The sequence below is a fragment of the Giraffa tippelskirchi genome, chromosome 2 (assembly GCF_054371585.1).
Source record: "Giraffa tippelskirchi isolate mGirTip1 chromosome 2, T2T-mGirTip1v1.2.pri, whole genome shotgun sequence".
NCBI classification, from domain to species: domain Eukaryota; kingdom Metazoa; phylum Chordata; class Mammalia; order Artiodactyla; family Giraffidae; genus Giraffa; species Giraffa tippelskirchi.
Genome location: NC_137276.1, coordinates 32,154,557 through 32,172,115, shown reverse-complemented (window position 1 = coordinate 32,172,115; position 17,559 = coordinate 32,154,557). Strand labels below are relative to the sequence as shown.

The 17,559-nt window shown below is 40.3% G+C and overlaps 1 protein-coding gene and 1 pseudogene across 12 annotated transcripts in view; one reads left to right on the top strand and one right to left on the bottom strand.

The window, feature by feature from the left end:
* Positions 1-537: 537 nt before the first annotated feature.
* The window catches only part of ARHGAP19 (Rho GTPase activating protein 19), an 82,434-nt gene continuing 65,412 nt past the window's right edge, over positions 538-17,559 (bottom strand). For all 11 annotated transcript variants that reach the window (XM_081550504.1, XM_081550525.1, XM_081550551.1 and 8 more), the window contains 6 exons: positions 16,654-16,719; positions 15,446-15,637; positions 12,867-12,965; positions 10,744-10,854; positions 10,136-10,214; positions 538-4,383 (listed from right to left, as the gene is read on the bottom strand). In XM_081550504.1, the coding sequence (XP_081406630.1) occupies positions 4,379-4,383; positions 10,136-10,214; positions 10,744-10,854; positions 12,867-12,965; positions 15,446-15,637; positions 16,654-16,719 (552 nt within the window). In that variant the 3' untranslated portion in view covers positions 538-4,378. The remainder of the gene's footprint in view (positions 4,384-10,135; positions 10,215-10,743; positions 10,855-12,866; positions 12,966-15,445; positions 15,638-16,653; positions 16,720-17,559) is intronic.
* LOC145538636 (MRG/MORF4L-binding protein pseudogene) lies at positions 5,037-6,528 on the top strand (annotated as a pseudogene). The gene has a single exon (XR_014077112.1). The product of XR_014077112.1 is annotated as an MRG/MORF4L-binding protein pseudogene (transcript).

Here is a 17,559-nt window from a genome sequence, read left to right as displayed (position 1 = left end):
ATATGCCTCTTGAGCATGGCATCATTGAGATGGTATCGTTACCCGCTCCCATACAGAGTGGGGAACATGCCCAAGCCCACATACGTAAGTGACAGAAACAACATCTCAACCAGAGTTGTCTAAACACTACAGCTTGCTGGCCTAGATGAAAATGTCACTTGGTTTTTACTGTTACTATAACCATCACTCCTTTTTACTCCTTTTTTTTAAATGAGGAAATAAAGATTATGTGAGAAACTGAAATCTGGGCAAAGCATTCTAGACTCAGCCAAGGGAAATCAGGAAACTCAAAATTCCCAGAGGTTCCAATCCCATTTCCTATCAGCCAAAAAAGCCCTACTCCCCCTGAACCCACCCACCCAGCTGGAGAGCAAGCCAAAGACACACTGTTCTTAGGTGTCATAGTCCTCAGAACAAGAGGCCACCTCTGTCATAACAACTCAGTCAAACTTGAAACAAACAAATTTTTTTAAGAGGCAACCTCTCTTTAAAATAATCCATCAGTCAAATGTAAATGAAGAGACTGGTCAAAGCCTATAGATATGAAACAAAAGAAATTTAATTTCAGAATATTACATGAATATAAAAGAAAAACAATACATGTTTCTTTACAGTTACATATATATATAGGATATAGTTGAATAAGAATGAAAAAATAAAAAATGGTTAGACAGTTAAAAAACCTTGCTTCTCTTGTTGAGCGAGCTTGGGAGTAGTGAAAAGGCAAGCCTTGCTATGAAGAAAGGACTCTGGGGCAGGAGTGTTTTTCCCAACCAGTTCTGCTGGTCCCCAAACATGTCTGAGGGAGTGCTCAATGGCTCTTTAGCATCTGCTGTGGCCTCGCACACTCCAGTTTCCATGGTAACCCAAGCACTCAGGCTATTAAGTCTTAACTCCACCTCCTCGCCAGCCCTCCCATCCACTATCCACCTGTGGAAACAGCTCAGCATGACCTGCGGAGGAAAGCCAGCTCTCCCACAGTGAGTTTCAGATCAGATTAATTACCACTGGTCTGAAAATCTTGTGCATTTTAGAAACCCGAATCTTCCCCAATTTCTACAGCAGTCCTGCCAACTGCTGGTATCCAGCTTTGGATCCAGGTCCTGTCTTCGGTACCAAGGCTTCCAGATGGATGCGGCTCTCTCCTGGGGAAAGGAATTCTACTCAGAAAAGACTGCAGAATGAGAGCCAGTTTCAAGCATCTGTGTGAGGCTCTGCAGGAAGAAAGGAAGCAGATGAAGTCGAGAGACCACTCTACGACCACAGGATTTCCTGGAAGGTGGTGTTTTAAACCCTATCCTAACAGAGGTTTCTATGAGGAAAGCCGAACAGAAACACTGCTGTTCCAGAAGAGAGAATGGCTCTGCTCTGACACTCTGGAACCACTGGCTTTCTTACAAGCCAACAAAACAGCTACCGCTGGAACACCCAGTAATCACCACAGTTAACCCCAAACTGCTGTTTCCCAAGGTAGCCCATTGTCATTCCTGACTACAGAAGAATCACTCCGGGTAATGAGCTGGCGGAGCGTCAACTACAGTTTCAATTACGATTCATGAGATACCGCCTCCTTGACTGTGTTTTGGCATTTGGGTACAATCAGTATCATCTAATCCCCTTTCACTGCTGCAGTGGAGTCTTTCAAAGCAGGTACACTGCACCACTGTACCAAGTTAGAAAGTTAGAAAGTCCAGCGCCCAAGGTTTTCACTGATTCAACCAGGATAGCTCACCCAGTGCGAACTGATCTGAATTAAGGAAGTGGTCTGCATTTTTTATGCTTGAGCCCACACAAGATATACTGACCCACAATATTACATCAAAATCCACTGCAACTGACCCCAGAAAGAAAGGAAATTTTAAAAGCAACAAGAGGCATTTCCAAAGAAACTGTTTCGACATGAAAAACAAACATAAAACAGATTTTTTAAATATTACATATTTTTTAAATTGTTAAATACTGGCTCAAAAATGCCTGCCCACCAAGTCAGAACGGCAACAGTACCCTCCTGTAGCAAATGCTTAAAGGGTCTTTGTTTTTGCATTCTCTGTAAGATTCCACAGAATTATAACAGTTACATATTATAAGGCAGAAGGTTATGCTGTTTATTTCTCAAATTTGGATTCCAACTAGATCACAGCTTCTGTTAAAAAACAAATAAGAAAAGACCTATCATACCCTTACAGCAAGGGAAATCATATTTAATAAATACTTTAATAAAACACATACCCAAATACCCACATAAACTGCCCAAAGAGGCAAGCTATATAGAAGCACGTGACAGAATATCTCACCACCACAGCCACTGAACACTAGCCTGGATTACTAACTGCACTCAACCAACTAAATCTCAAATAGAACCACAGAATCAACTCGATGACAAGGAGGTATGAGGTCACTGCTCTGCTCCCTCCACCCGTGCCAGACCACGTTTAGCAGACCACACCCCTCCAGAATGAGATGCTTAGACAAACTAAGAAAGCAAGTATCGAGTTAAGGGAGGACACCCCTTTCGCCTGGTCATAACAAAAGAGGTCTCTGTTTGAACTCACTGACAGCTGGTGCAGGAAATTTTATAAGGAAGAAAGTCAAATAGAACCCTACATGTATGAACTTGCTAATAAGTATTTTTTAAGAATGACATAAAACTACTGTAGAGAAAGGAACTTTTGAGCAGCTTTATACTCCTAACCATCTATTATTCACAATCTATCAAGTTGGATGGCCAAATTTTCCATTTTTCTCCACTACTGTTGTTACAGCAGCAGAAGAAACAGAAAATACAGTAGACAAGACTGACTTCCAGATACAAAAGCAAACTGTGGCCCAAAAATCATCTTTTGTTTCAGCAATAACACACCATTTCAACAGTTTAAAAATAGGGCAGAAGTCATAGTTTGCTGGGCAACTGCCTTTCCCCTGAGGCCTGACTCAGCTCCGGCACATGGGGTAAGAATGGCTACACATCTAACAGAACAGGCAAAAAACAACGCTCCCTCCTGCCCGCTGCTCTCTGAACAGCGACGTCTCACACTGGATCAGAGCCTTGCCACTCTCCTCAAACACATGTGAACGTCCCCAACCCAGTCAAAGCTCCAGCCCATCTCCAAACTACTCCCGGTGCCCACTGTGACAAGGAAAGGGGCAGGCCAGCAGCTGCCATAGAACACAGGTGATAAACCACAACTGCTTCCAAACAAGAACATTCTTTCCTTTAAATCTCTCAGTCCTGCAGAGACAGATGCTCGCTTCCTTCCTCTGACTCCAGCTTGCTCTCAGGAGACGGTCCAGCCTGCACACCTGATCCCTTAGAAGGATGCAGTATAATTTCATCCATCAGGAGTCATCCTGGCCATAAAGCTAGCTCCAGCCTAATCCTACTCCGGAGCTTCCACTACATACAGGTATTTCAGCAAGCCTCAAGTAAACTGTTGGTGACGTGCCTTGAGTCACAGTGACTGGGCACAGAAGGCACCACATTGGCACCAGAGATGTTTTAGGTGAGAAGAATCTGAATGGAGGAAGGAGTTCAGCAACCATAAAGACTATTCTGACATCACTGAGGAAAGAAGAAGACACGGAGGGAGACAGAAAGGAAGGCGGGAAGAAAGGACACAGTTTAACATCATTTAAGATATTGCATCATTCTGAATTATTCAATACTGCAGGCCAAATACCTATAATCTCAGGCCCAAGAAATCACACACACACACAAAATTCCCAGGAAAGTGATAAATTCTTTGGACACAAACAGGTATTGAGGAGTACAGCCTCATAAGACAAAGAGCTTAAGGTGAAAAAGAGAAAAGACACCTGGCTTAGAGCCCATTTCAATTACCTATCCAAAATATGGCTTTTAAAAAAATAAGAAAACACAAATAAACAAAAACAATACCCAACATATCCCCCAGTACTATCAAAACAGAGAAAAGTCCAAACTATCAGTTAAAAATAACATCAATCCACTAGGATTGACTGCATTTTTTAAGAAAATCACTGCAGTTGAGCACAAACTTCAAATTTTCAAAAAACAGAACCTGTCTAAACAAACACATGGAATAGGCAGAGGGGTCTGCCTAGTTCTGCTCATTGATTGTGCTGTGTGTAAGCTGGTTTGTTTAGTGGTTTCCCCAGGACATTTTTTTTAAAGAGAGAGAGAGTCGCTAGCACTGGGTTCAGTAGGCAGAATCTGCAGACATCTCCGCTGAGTGAGGTTAGAGGTATCAGTTGAGTCACAGGATTAGTTGGCTTTCACAATTCAACACGCAGAAAGCAGGCTGCAAGTCCCAGCGTTTCTGTGGGTGGTCATGGCCCCTGGCCCACAGAAGAAAGAATTCTGGATGGACAACAGGAAAACTCTGGATCCTTCAGAAGAATCTTAGGCTGAAAGAGAAAAAGGAACATTAAACACATTTGTAAATATTTCTTTCTGCCAATATCTCACCTAAAAGCTAGAGAAATCTATACTTAGCATTTTCTACAACCTGAGGGTTAGAGATCAATCCGTTGGATCATCGAAAAAGCAAGAGAAACAGAGAAAAACATCTATTTCTGCTTTATTGACTATGCCAAAGCCTTTGACTGTGTGGATCACAACAAACTGTGGAAAATTAAAGAGATGGGAATACCAGACCACCTGACCTGCCTCTTGAGAAATCTGTATGCAGGTCAGGAAGCAAGAGTTAGAACTGGACATGGAACAGACTGATTCCAAATAGGGAAAGGAGTATGTCAAGGCTGTATATTGTCACCCTGCTTATTTAACTGATATGCAGAGTACATCATGAGAAATGCTGAGCTGGATGAAGCACAAGCTGGAATCAAGATTGCTGGGAGAAATATCAATTACCTCAGATATGCAGATGACACCACCCTTATGGCAGAAAGTGAAGAAGAACTAAAGAGCCTCTTGATGAAAGTGAAAGAGGAGAGTGAAAAGGTTGGCTTAAAACTCAGCATTCAGAGAGCCCGAGAGCGAGTCCGTCGAGCGCGCGCCCATGCCGCGAGTGCGCCTGCGCGGAGCTCGTGGCCGGGCCCGCTCCCGCCCGGGGCTCGTCGCTGGGCGGCGGGGCCATGGGGGAGGCCGAGGTGGGCGGTGGCGGCGCGGCCGGCGACAAGGGGCCGGGGGAGGCGGCCACCAGCCCAGCCGAAGAGACGGTGGTATGGAGCCCCGAGGTGGAGGTGTGCCTCTTCCACGCCATGCTGGGCCACAAGCCCGTCGGTGTGAACCGGCACTTCCACATGATCTGCATCCGAGACAAGTTCAGCCAGAACATCGGTCGGCAGGTCCCATCCAAGGTCATCTGGGACCACCTGAGCACCATGTATGACATGCAAGCACTGCACGAGTCTGAGATTCTTCCATTCCCAAATCCAGAGAGGAACTTCGTCCTTCCAGAAGAAATCATTCAAGAAGTCCGAGAAGGAAAAGTGATCATCGAGGAGGAAATGAAAGAGGAAATGAAGGAAGATGTGGACCTGCACAACCGGGCTGATGATGTTTTTTCATCTTCAGGAAGCTTGGGGAAAGCAACAGAAAAGTCCAGCAAAGACAAAGAAAAGAACAACTCGGACTTGGGGTCCAAAGAGGGGCCAGACAAGCGGAAGCGCAGCCGGGTCACCGACAAAGTCCTGACCGCCAACAGCAACCCTTCCAGCCCCAGCGCGGCCAAGCGGCGCCGGACGTAGACACTCGCAGCGGGCGGGTGCCGTGGTCTCCGGGCAGTCAGCAGGTCAAATGCCACCGGCCCTGCTGCCTGCTCTCGGGTGCCAGAGGCTCCCGAGGTGCCACTCAGACCGTCTGGGCTTGGATGGCCCCCAATGCCCAGGACAGGTCCCGCTCAGATGCTGAGACCCGGGACGTGTGAGCCCAGGCCGCGTCCTCTCTGGACACGTGGGTTCCATTGCATTGGCTCAGCTACACCTGGGGCCAAGCATTGGCATGGGCCTGAGGACCAGGCTGCGTGGCCAGAGAGCGGGCACAGCAAGCAATAAAACATGGACTGCCTCTCTGCTCTGAGGGGCCGGGGTCTTCCTGTTTGTCCGTCTGTCTACTGGTCAAAGGCTCGCTCTCAACTGACTGCAGCCTCAGGGGAGCATCAGGCCACAGGCGCTGGCCCTTCTATCACCAGGGAGACTGAGAACTGGGTACTTTGCCTCATTCACCTGTACTGTAATGATGTATATAATTTGGTTTTTCACTATTTAATTTTTAAGAAGCCTATTTTACTAGGGTTTTATATGAAAAAAGTACTGCAGAAGTTGAACCTGTGTTGTATTTTTTCCTGAGATGTTTTGTTTTAAGGTAACAGACTACTGAGATACTTTTCACTCCGTTTTTATATGCAAGATACAGAGAATTTGTAGCGGTTATTTTTGTATTCTCGACTTACTCCACTCACAAACAGGCCAAATGAATGAGCAGAGGGAGGCAGGCTGAGGGCAGATGCAGCCTGGGCACCAGGCTGACCAGACACACTTGCTTTTGACTGAGGGACATTAAAGCACAAAAAGCAAAAAAAAAAAAAACTCAGCATTCAGAAAACTAAGATCATAGCATCTGGTCCCATCACTTCATGTGATGGGATAACAATGTATCCTTCAAAAATAACTTATGCTTGGGGAATAGATGGGGAAACAGTGGAAACAGTGACAGACTTTATCTTTTTGGGCTCTAAAATCACCGCAGATGGTGACTGCAGCCATGAAATTAAAAGACGCTTGCTCCTTGGAAGAAAAGTTATGACCAACCTAGACAGCATATTAAAAAGCAGAGACATTACTTTGCCAACAAAGGTCCATCTAGTCAAGGCTATGGTTTTTCCAGTAGTCATGTATGGATGTGAGAGTTGGACTATAAAGAAAGCTGAGCGCCAAAGAATTGATGCTTTTGAACTGTGGAGTTGGAGAAGACTCTTGAGAGTCCCTTGGACTGCAAGGAGATCCAACCAGTCCATCCTAAAGGAATTCAGTCCTGAATATTCATTGGAAGGACTGATGCTGAAGCTGAAACTCCAATCCTTTGGCCACCTGATGCGAAGAACTGAGTCACTGGAAAAGACCCTGATGCTGGGAAAGATTGAAGGCGGGAGGAGAAGGGGACGACAGAAGATGAGATGGTTGGATGGCATTACTGACTCAATGGACGTGAGTTTGAGTAAACTCCGGGAGTTGGTGATGGACAGGGAGGCCTGGCGTGCTGCAGTCCACGGGGTCGCAAAGAGTCGGACACGACTGAGTGACTGAACTGAACTGAACTGCGGGTTAGAGAGTCTAATTGAGAATTGTTTACTCTCTACCAAGTAAGCATCATTTTGTTCTCTTGCCCTAATTTCAGTTTATTAAATCATCTTAATGGCAATAACACTACCTTTACTGAGTGCATATTTTGTGCCAGGTGTTGCTGAATTCTTTATGTACATTGTCTCATTTACTCTCATAAAAAACTGTGCATGAAGTAATGTTCTTGCCATTTTATAGGTAAAGAATCTGACGCCTATACAAATGAACTTGCCCTAAGATATATAGCTATTAAGGCTGTGGACTAAAACCAAGTCTGACTGAACTCAAAGCTCATATTCTTACCACCACTACATCTCTCACCAGCAGATGTTTACTAAATGCTTACTGGATGCAAGGCAGTCATTACTGTGCAGAAGAGAATGGGTGGGGGATCACAAATATCTTGTTTGCCCTTTGTCTTCCAGAAGAGAAACTAGCTAAAGAAGTAAGACAAAACATACGAAGTAAATAACTAAGATAAATCACATTAAATGTCAACATTTTAGCAATGTCAATAAGAGTTCAAAGGAAAAAGTACATCTGAGTTAGCCAAAGAAGATTTCACAGTGGAGGTAGAGTTTAGGCTGGGCTTTGAACAATGGCTAGGATTCTGACTGCTGAAAATAATGCCCATTAATACACAGGTGCTAAATCAGCAGTTCTCATCCAGAGTGATTCTGTCCCCTCCCCTGAAGGGGATATTTGGCAATGTCAGGGGGCAGACACGGGTTGTTACAACTGGAGAAGGGTACTGGCATCCAGTGGGTAGAGACCAGGAATGCTACGAACTCTCACACAATGCACAGGACAGCTCCCCACAACAAAGAATTATCTGACTTAAAATGTCAATAGTGCCACCTGAGAAACTCCAGGCTAAATACATGTCTTTGGGAATACATTATTGATGATGATAATAAAATTGCATTAACTTCTTCGAAAAAAAATTGTTCCTTTAATAAAATCAACACCAAAAAAAAAAATCTAGTACTGTATTCATTGTGTAAAAGAAAGAGATGGCAGGCACTTGGATCTGTGGACCCGGAGACTAGACTGAGTTCAGATCTAGAGCTGCAGGCTGGGGAAAGGGTATCAAACAGAGAACAGAACTGAGCTGCAGACGTAGACCAAACTGCTAAGGGGACAGGCATGGAGGGGAGGGCAGGGACAGGCAGAGCCTTAAGACAGAGCACTGAAAAAACATGAAGAGAGGGAAGGGGAGGCAGACGACAGTAAAGCACTGCAGAGATGGAAAAAAATTAAAGAGGAAGGAGGAGAAGGAGAATAGTGTGAAGTCATGACACCCATAGGTGTTCCCAGACAGAGGATGTGAACAGGGAGAAGGTAAAGTGAAAATACCACTGCCTAATCCAGTGGAGGTCATTCATTATCGGTGGGCCTCCACTTTTCTGAATCACTAACATTTTTGAGAATCTTATAAAAACTATATATTCTCTCTTCCAGAAAGATATTCATATGCACCTACATATAAAACTCCATTAATAATGCCAGGAACTTTATTAGAGCCCTTAGGAAGTCCACAGTAAACCGGAAGAATCCCTGCTCTAAAACTTCTTGGTAAAATACTAAACTAGCTTATTTTTTAATGCATTTCTTTCTTCCAAAAGTAGAGCTGTCGACATAGACAGTATTTCTTGATTATCTTCAAAAATGAAAGCAATAAAAGGTGTAACTACTACAGACAAATGTATCCTTCAAAAATAATTTATGCTTGGTTTGGACTTGGATGATATAAGTAGAAATCTTTAGACACACATACTCCAAACCCTGAACTTGCCTCAGTCAGTCAACTGAGTCTACAAGTGAGAGGCAACAAGGAAAGAAAAGAGAGTTCAGATCGTTCATTGAAGGATCAGTAAGAAGACCATACTGAAATCTAATTTCCCAGAAAAGAAAAAAAGATTCATCTGTAAGGACTGGGCTTTTGTTCTCATGCTATTGCTTATGTCTCAAACAGTAAGTATGCTCGTATTTCAATGGTAAAATGAGCATATCAAAGCAGAAATTGCTTCATATGCCATGCAAGCCTTATAGAACCAGACCAAGTCTTGCCTAGTTTTCCTTAGTAACAATTACTACTGCCTGTTAATACTTTAACAATCACAATATGCTTTCAAAACATTGTTTTAATTGAGACTCATTAGAAATCTAATAAGTAGATACAACTATGAATATTATCCATTTTCGGAGGAGAAAGTGGGCTGAGAGGGAGTGGTTGTCCTAACCACAGATCCCCTGGCCTTTCCAGTGAGCCACGTGGCTTCCTCAGAGAAAAGCGCAGCAGTCAGTGCCCTCCATCCGCTGAGCCTTGGGCAACCAGCAGTCTCGGAACTAAATTATCCTTTTTACCCTAAATATCCTTAAAAACAGGTTGTATGATCTGATTTCCAGAGTCCTCTAGCATGAGCTCTTTATTTGGAAAGCCTAATTGAATAAACGAAGCTAAAGTCTACACAGAAAAAGAACACAATTGTTCCATGTTTGCTAAGCATCTTCTCAGCACTCCTGTACTTGGTTTCACAAGTTAGTTTACACTTGCTTTTAATTTGCTTAACAAGTACTCTTACAATATCTTTCCCATGTGTCCTCTCTGTCTGAGAATTCAGGGACCCTGTGGGTTTGTGTTCACAGCTCTGCTCTCAGCACCTGGGACAGCTCTGAGTAGATGTTCAGTAACCATCTGCTACATGAACTCCAGGGTAAGGACCCAGCCTTGTAATTTTTACATCACTTCCAGCTACCACCATACCACACTGGCAATTCAAAACCTGCTACTGACTGACTAGATGCAGAAAGGAACTACATTCACTAAGACATGAATAAGTACAATTAGTACCTTTTTTCCCCTCTTTCTTCCCCTCAGGCCATTTCAGTCTTGTTGGTGTCATCATGACAGCTGGAGAGCCAGAAAATAACTGCAACAAGAAAATTTTAGAGTGGCTTAAATGTCCTAACGTCATTCCTATAAACAGATTTTGCTAACAGAGGAATTATTTACTTGTTCAATTTCAATATGAAGAGTTTTACCAACATATTCATATCTCATTAATCTTCACTGTTTTATTGCTGGCTTAATGAAGTAACCCTTCCTGGAAGGATGATTCCATGGCTAATGCAGGGTCAAGCAGGCCTGGCTCAAATGTTACCCACCCTGTGGAGTCTCCCAATAAGAACTGCTCCCGCCAGCACTTTGTGTGTGGAGCTATTTCACTGCATTTGCCATTTCTGCCTATAATTGGCTATGTCCTCCCTGAACTTGAAATGTGTTTATTGAATGAATCAATGAAAGCCTACAGAAAGAAGACAACAGCATAAAATGAAAAGATTGAGAAAAAAGGCTGAATGGCCCAAAGAAACACAGTAAAACAAATGACAGCATATTAATTTTCTTCTTTTCTACAGATGAACACATACAAAGAAAAAGTACAAAGAACAGTATCTTACTAAGTTCATATTTTCTTTGCTGGCTCTCTTCAATTCACCAGTGGCTACAGAATCCGGAGAAGGGTAATTGTTTTTCTTTTCTGACATCATCTGATTTGCCAGGACCTTCCGCTGATTTAGGAAAAGAAAATATTTGATTATAAACAGCTACCATATCTGTATTATATATATCTATACTGGCCTTCAAAACTACAGTTTCTTAAGTTAAAAAAAAAAATCTCAGCTCTTTGATAAAGTCCCACAGGCATCTTACACAAGAGGTCAAAGCATGTTACTAAAATACCTAAGATCATTGCCTTTCTTTAGGTGATCACTATTCCTCTTTAAACTATCTAAAGGACTGAAATGTTAAAAGAAACTTTATAGTTGATTTAAACCAACTAATATGGGCCAATTACAATGTTTCTGAGGCCATAAAAGAAATGCCAGTTACCTACCAGCATAATTTTTTCCCTAAAGACATGTCTCTAGCAGTTTTTAAGAGTCCCTCCTCCCCTCCCTACTAAGAGACACTTAACACAGGGTCCACTCTAAGATTTTGCTTCCCTGTCATGTCTTCCTCACACAGGATTGGAAAATTTGGAAAAATTCTCTAAGAGCTCCTATTATAACCACAAGAGGATACGGGCCTTTTTAAAAGGGTCATGTGACTATACTGACATTCAATGTAAGGCTAAAAGCCCTTTCATCTCTGAGCAGCTTAGAAGCTGATGTAACCTACTGTAACAGCTGACAGTGACAATTCTACCATCTTTGAAGAAACCCTTTCTTTCTTCTCCTTAGAGAATAAATTTGAATTCCAAAAAAAGAACATATCAAAACTAGAACATTAAACTTTACAATATAAACATCAGTAGGAATATTCTGATGCAATAAATTATTTACGTAAGAGGAATTTTGGAGCAAAAAAGTCTAGCCAAAAATAGGTATCAAAGCAGGAAAGAAATCAAATAGCTAAAACACAGAAATGCTGGAAAAATAAGGCCACTCCATCTTCCTTTCAGAAGTCAGATATCACCTCATAGTAAGCTGAATAGGGGTGCCAGGAGTCATAGGACTAGCTATAAAGCTTTCACTGAATTTTTTAACAGACCTTTCACTATTCCTTTGCTGTCAAGCAGAAACCTACATTTATTATTAGCTTGAAAGTCTCCTCATTTACAATGAAAACACTTAACCCTTCTGTCCTACGAAACTTGCTAACACTGTGTTTAAATTATTGTTTTGAAATGTTTTCTCCTGATAGAATTATAAGCTCTTTTATAATTCTAAAGTTTTAAATTCTTTCTCAGTAAAGAAGAGGGCAGATGTCAAGAGAATACTATATTCTTACCTTTCAAGCAACAATTAGCAATATTTCTAGAACCAACAGCAGAAGAGCTCACTTATGAAGAGAAAACTATACCCATCTAACTTCAGTTAAAGGAACATTTGTTTGACTAACACAGAGAAACATTTATTTAACTATTACTTTTTTTGTTACCAATCATCTCTATGACCAAGAAGAATGACAGACTTTCCTTGGTTTCTTTATGCCTGGAAATTTGAACCCCCATAATCAGCTATCTACTGCCACCTGCTGGCAATATCCCTTAGTTACAAGTTCAGATCATCCATGAAGACTGGAATAAATTGAATATACAAACAATCATGGCAGCAACAGCACAGAAGTATATATTGCATTTGTTTTAAAAACAAGATTTTTAATGAAGTTTTAGACGAAGAAAAGAAAACAACTGATCAAAATTTGGGGTTTATCTAAAAGTCACTAGGCCATTAGAAAATCTATTTCTAGTGTCTGTCAACTTTCTCACTTCTCCGTAACTTTGGCAACCTGCACAGTAAATCAGGAATGAGGACTCTGTCCTTAGCCCCAGAAGACAGCAAAGGATGTTTATTTTTCTTACCCCTTACTTCTCCAATCACAGAGTCCCTTCTCTGATTTGAAACACAGCAGAATGCTTTGAAAATTAAAAGCATTTCCAAATTCTATCCTTTTCTCTTTATAAGCGAACCCTTTATAGAATACCAAAGAATGAATCAAAACTGTTTATGCCTAAGAAGAGCCAGATTGTTAAATTTTCTCACGATCAACATTGAAAATGATAGCACAGCATGCTTACCTTAATGAGGCCACTGAAGGACCGTGAGCGAGCCCTTTTCTGCACCGGGGGAGTAGAAGGCTCGTGTCCCGGTGTCTGGGTCCCAGAATGCTTGTTAAACTAGAAGCAAACATAGAGAACACTTTGTTACAGTCTCCCATCAAGAGACAGCATTCTGTGACAATTAATAGCTAAATGTAAATACCCAGAGACGTCCAGGAATAAGTGAATGTGTACATACATGGATTAGTAGGTTGGCAAGCAAATCACCAAGGCAGAAATTATGCCACCAAGAAGTCAAATTTTATTAAATTAGCCTGAGGGTAAGTTAAATACTACATACCCCAAAGCAATCAAATTGGAATCAGATCAAGCTTCTAGAATTAGATCTAACTACCAGTTTACAGCAAATACAGAGGACTAAGGAACATCTTAAATAATACCACAGGAATGCAATCAGCAAAATCCTGACTGTGGGAGACAAACAATCTGCCTTCTTTCACAAATGAAGTGCAAAGAGAGCGGGAGGATGTGTGTATGTGTGTTTAAATGCAATGTGGTATCTGGACTGGCCCCTAGAACAGAAAAAGGATATTAGTGTTAAAACTGGTAAAATCCGAATAAAGTCTGCAATGTTAATAGTAATGTACTAATGTTAACTTCTTAGTTTTGACAACTAAGGAGGAACACTAGTTAACATTAGAAGGAACTAAGTGAAAGGTATGTGGGAATTCTGTACTATCTTTGCAATTTTTCTCCAAATCTAAATTATTTCAAATTTAAAAGTTTAGTCAAACAAACAAGCTTCAGCAATTTTTAGGGAGAAAAAAACAGGAAGAGGAGAGAAGGGACCTATATATTAAAAGAAACCTAGTAGCTGTATCAGCTTCCCCCAGAGAATGCATACCCTTTGGTCATGCCACTTCTAGGAAATAATCTGCAAAGAGAATACTTATGAACAAAAATGTATAAAGTAAAAAAATGCCTAATTTCCCCAATATGTCTGGCAGAGGACAAACTATATACATCAGGTTATATACCATGAAATATACAAGCATTAAAAATGCTTATAGACTTTTAATGACATGGAAAATGTTCTGATATAATGTTATATGAAAAGGGTAGGGTATTTTAAAAATGGAATATATATTTTTACCTCAATTAGGCAAAAAGAATATGAAATATATATTCATGGAAAGAAATACAAGAAGGAAATACTCCAAAATGTGACCAGTAGATTATAGATGATTTTTAATTTCTTCTTGACACTCTTCTGGAGACGTCAATGTTTCTGCAGTGAGTATTCATTATTTTTATAACGATGGAGAATAGTAAAATTATAGTTTTTTCCAAAAATAAATGGAAATATTTTAAATGTAGGCAAGGAGTTTACAAGCATGCATGAGAAAACACATGCTATAATAGTTAACGAAAAAGGGAGAAACGAAAGTATATGGTATGATCATAACTATGTCAAAATATATCCATAGGAAACAGACTGAAAGAATATCCAATATGTAAACACTGGTAGGATGAGTGATTTATTTTCTTTTAATCCTTCACTATAATTTACTGTTTTCTATAAAGAGCAAAACTAATGCTAGTTTTTTCCTTTTTATTATCTTTGACCTCTGTCTTCTTGATGAGAAGTCATTTACACTTGTCCTACCTGAATTACTGGCTTATTGTCTACCAAGAATTAAACCACAAAACTGCTTTAAATCTGTAGTATTACTCAGCCATAAAATTCCAGTCACAGCACAATTTGCTAGATCGCAAAGTAACTTCAAAGAGAGTGACAGAAAAATTTCTCTTAAAGGACTTTGTCAACTGTTAAGAACAGCTCAGTTCAACATTTTTGGAGCACTTGTTTTTGTCTGACCCCCATGCTTGAGACAAACTATAAAAAATAAAAATAAAAACACAGACTCATCCCTCAAAAAGGTCTCAGTTGAATAAGAAGTCAGGAGGCTGACCTTGTCTGTTTAGCTAAAATTCAAGAAGGGTTGAGACAACATAAATTTCCTGAGAAAGAAACTAACCATGTCATCAGTACTTACACTGTGAGTCTCAAGATGGCAAATAAAAGACCTAATTTTGCTCCCACAGCTCCAAAATAAACAAACTTAGCCACTAGAATTTCTATTTTTAGTATCAGACTAGGCTCTTGATTTCATGTTTTCTAACTGCAAACAACTCACTGGTAAGAGCTACCACTTCTGTCCTGCTATACCAGCCACTTTACATAGATTTTCTCTAATCTTCACAAACATGGAACATGGGCTTTACAATTACCATAAGAAGACTAAAATTCAGAAAGACTGGCTTAAATGTCGTACATGACCAAGTTAGAAAAACTAACCACACTAGATCCTTCTGTTTACTCAAGAAATCCAAGAGCCTCCACCTCTTTCCCTAGTGGGGCAGTAGACAGAGATCACCACTGAGGTTCCATAGACAAGTCTGTTCTCTTGACTAAACCAAAGCTTGGGCCAGTAACAGATAAAAATTAAGTGAAATTGTTCATACTATTCCCTAGTGATTCTATAGGCAAAAATCACATCCCTAAAGCCCTGTCACTATCTCCCTGCCTTCAGCACCTGTCTGATGAGCTGTTTCTTCTTTGCCGACTCTGGCATATTGTGAACGTGTTGGTACAATTCTCTTAGTGCCTCTTCCGTACGCTGCTGGGTCTCCTCCTGATGAGAGCAGGAATCTACCCGGTTCCATTTTTGAGATCTTGCCAGTTGGAAGGACCTGGTATGACATGAAGCTATCAGATCAAGATCATCCTATGGAAAATTTAAAAGAAAAGTGAATTAATATATCTTGCCAGCTTTGTTTCCAGATTCCCACAACCCTGGAAGAAAATAAAAGGGAGGGTGAGATGTGGGGTACATCTTAGATGTAAGAACAAGAAAAACCTAAATACTATCATCAGATAAAGAGAAACCTACAATTAAAGACTGTATCAATAGCCTACTCCCATGACCTGCCTAGAAAACCTAAATTCATTTAGAATACTGCCATCAAAAAATATATTTATATAATAGTCCACTATTCAGAGCATCTTTCAATCTCATATTTCTCACTGTTATCCTATGGGTCAAGCAGGGAAAGTATCAGTATTACCATTTCACTGAAGTAAAAACTGAAGTTAAGTTGTTAAGTTTAAAGTTATCTAGATACTCAAGTGACAGACCCATCTTGGAGACCAGATTCACTGGTTCTTGGCTGGTGCTCTTTTCCACACATGACAATATGTGATAACTACACAGCAGTAGTAGGGAAATAAAAACAACCTTCTAAGAAAAACCACACTCCAGTTAAACTAGTTAAAATAAAATACTGTTTTCCTGGTCACACCAAATATTTGCTGAATGAGAGGTAGAAACCAACAGGAGCAGGAACAAAAGCATAAGATGACAGCTTAAAGTTTCTACTCAAGACAGACTAAACAGAAATCATCAAGAAGTGCTTGTGACATTTTTTTAACTTCTCACTTTTAAAGCTCAATAATCATATGTAATCTTGTTAATAAGCATCACACATTTTCTTTCTAAGCTCATACAGTCTTTTCAGTCTTTTAAACATTTCAGTGTTACCTTACCAATGAACTTGAAAGAATGTCTTATTTAAAAATATACTTTTGTAGCTAAAAATATTTAAGACATTTGCTATTTACAGACTTTTCTTATACATTTTATTTTCCTACATCTTCACTTTGATTCTGTGCTTTGTTTTAAATCTCCACTAATCTTAATTAGCTCTCTCCTTGTTTGGGCCAAGAGCAATTTTCTATTCTTACCTTTGATGCTTGAGTCCTGGAACCCACATAGTGCAATCTGGCACATTCCCGAATATAAGCAGGAGCCTGGGCAGGACATAAATGAAAATCAAGAACAAACGGTTAGCGGTATCTAAAATTCTTGCAGATCATGAGGACAGTGATTCTTAAAATGATCTGACTGGCAGATTACTCTAGAAAAATGAAAGATCCTCAAAATGCCCTATTTCATAGTTTCACTTCTCTTGCCACCAAAAAGATAGCTCAAGAAATCTAACAGGAACGTTGTGAGAAGACACGACCATAGTTTTAAAAATCATATATGGCACCTATGTGTGTGTATATATAATTTTTTTCAAATGAACCAAAACAGACATCTGTAGTCATGTTTATACTTACAAAAACTACTCCCAAATCCTTACAAATTTCAAGTGGTCCCTAAATCACATTTTAGAAACACTGTATAGAAAATACCATTTAGAATTACTGTGGAGTAACAACAGAAAAGTAATAATTTAGCTTACTGATATACTACTCAGAATCCTCTGATAAGTACCCTGAAACAGTACTAGTAGAAGAATAAATAATATAACCACTACAGAAGAGAATCTGGCAGTATCTAAAAAAATTACATTTTCATTTATCCTTTAAACCAGAAATTTCACTTCTGAAAACCTATCCTGAAGATATAACTCCAAAAATACGAAACATACTTGGATAAAATTAATAGACACAACCAGATATCTATTACTAGGAAGTTGGTTGAATAAGCTTTTATTAATATAATCCATACAATGAAGTGCTATGCAGTAATTAAAAAGGAGAGAAGGGAGGGAGGGAAGAAACACTTTATGAACTGATATGAGTCTTTCCAGGACCTGCTGTTGAGTGGAAAAGTTACACAGCAGTGTGTAAAGTGCTTGAGTG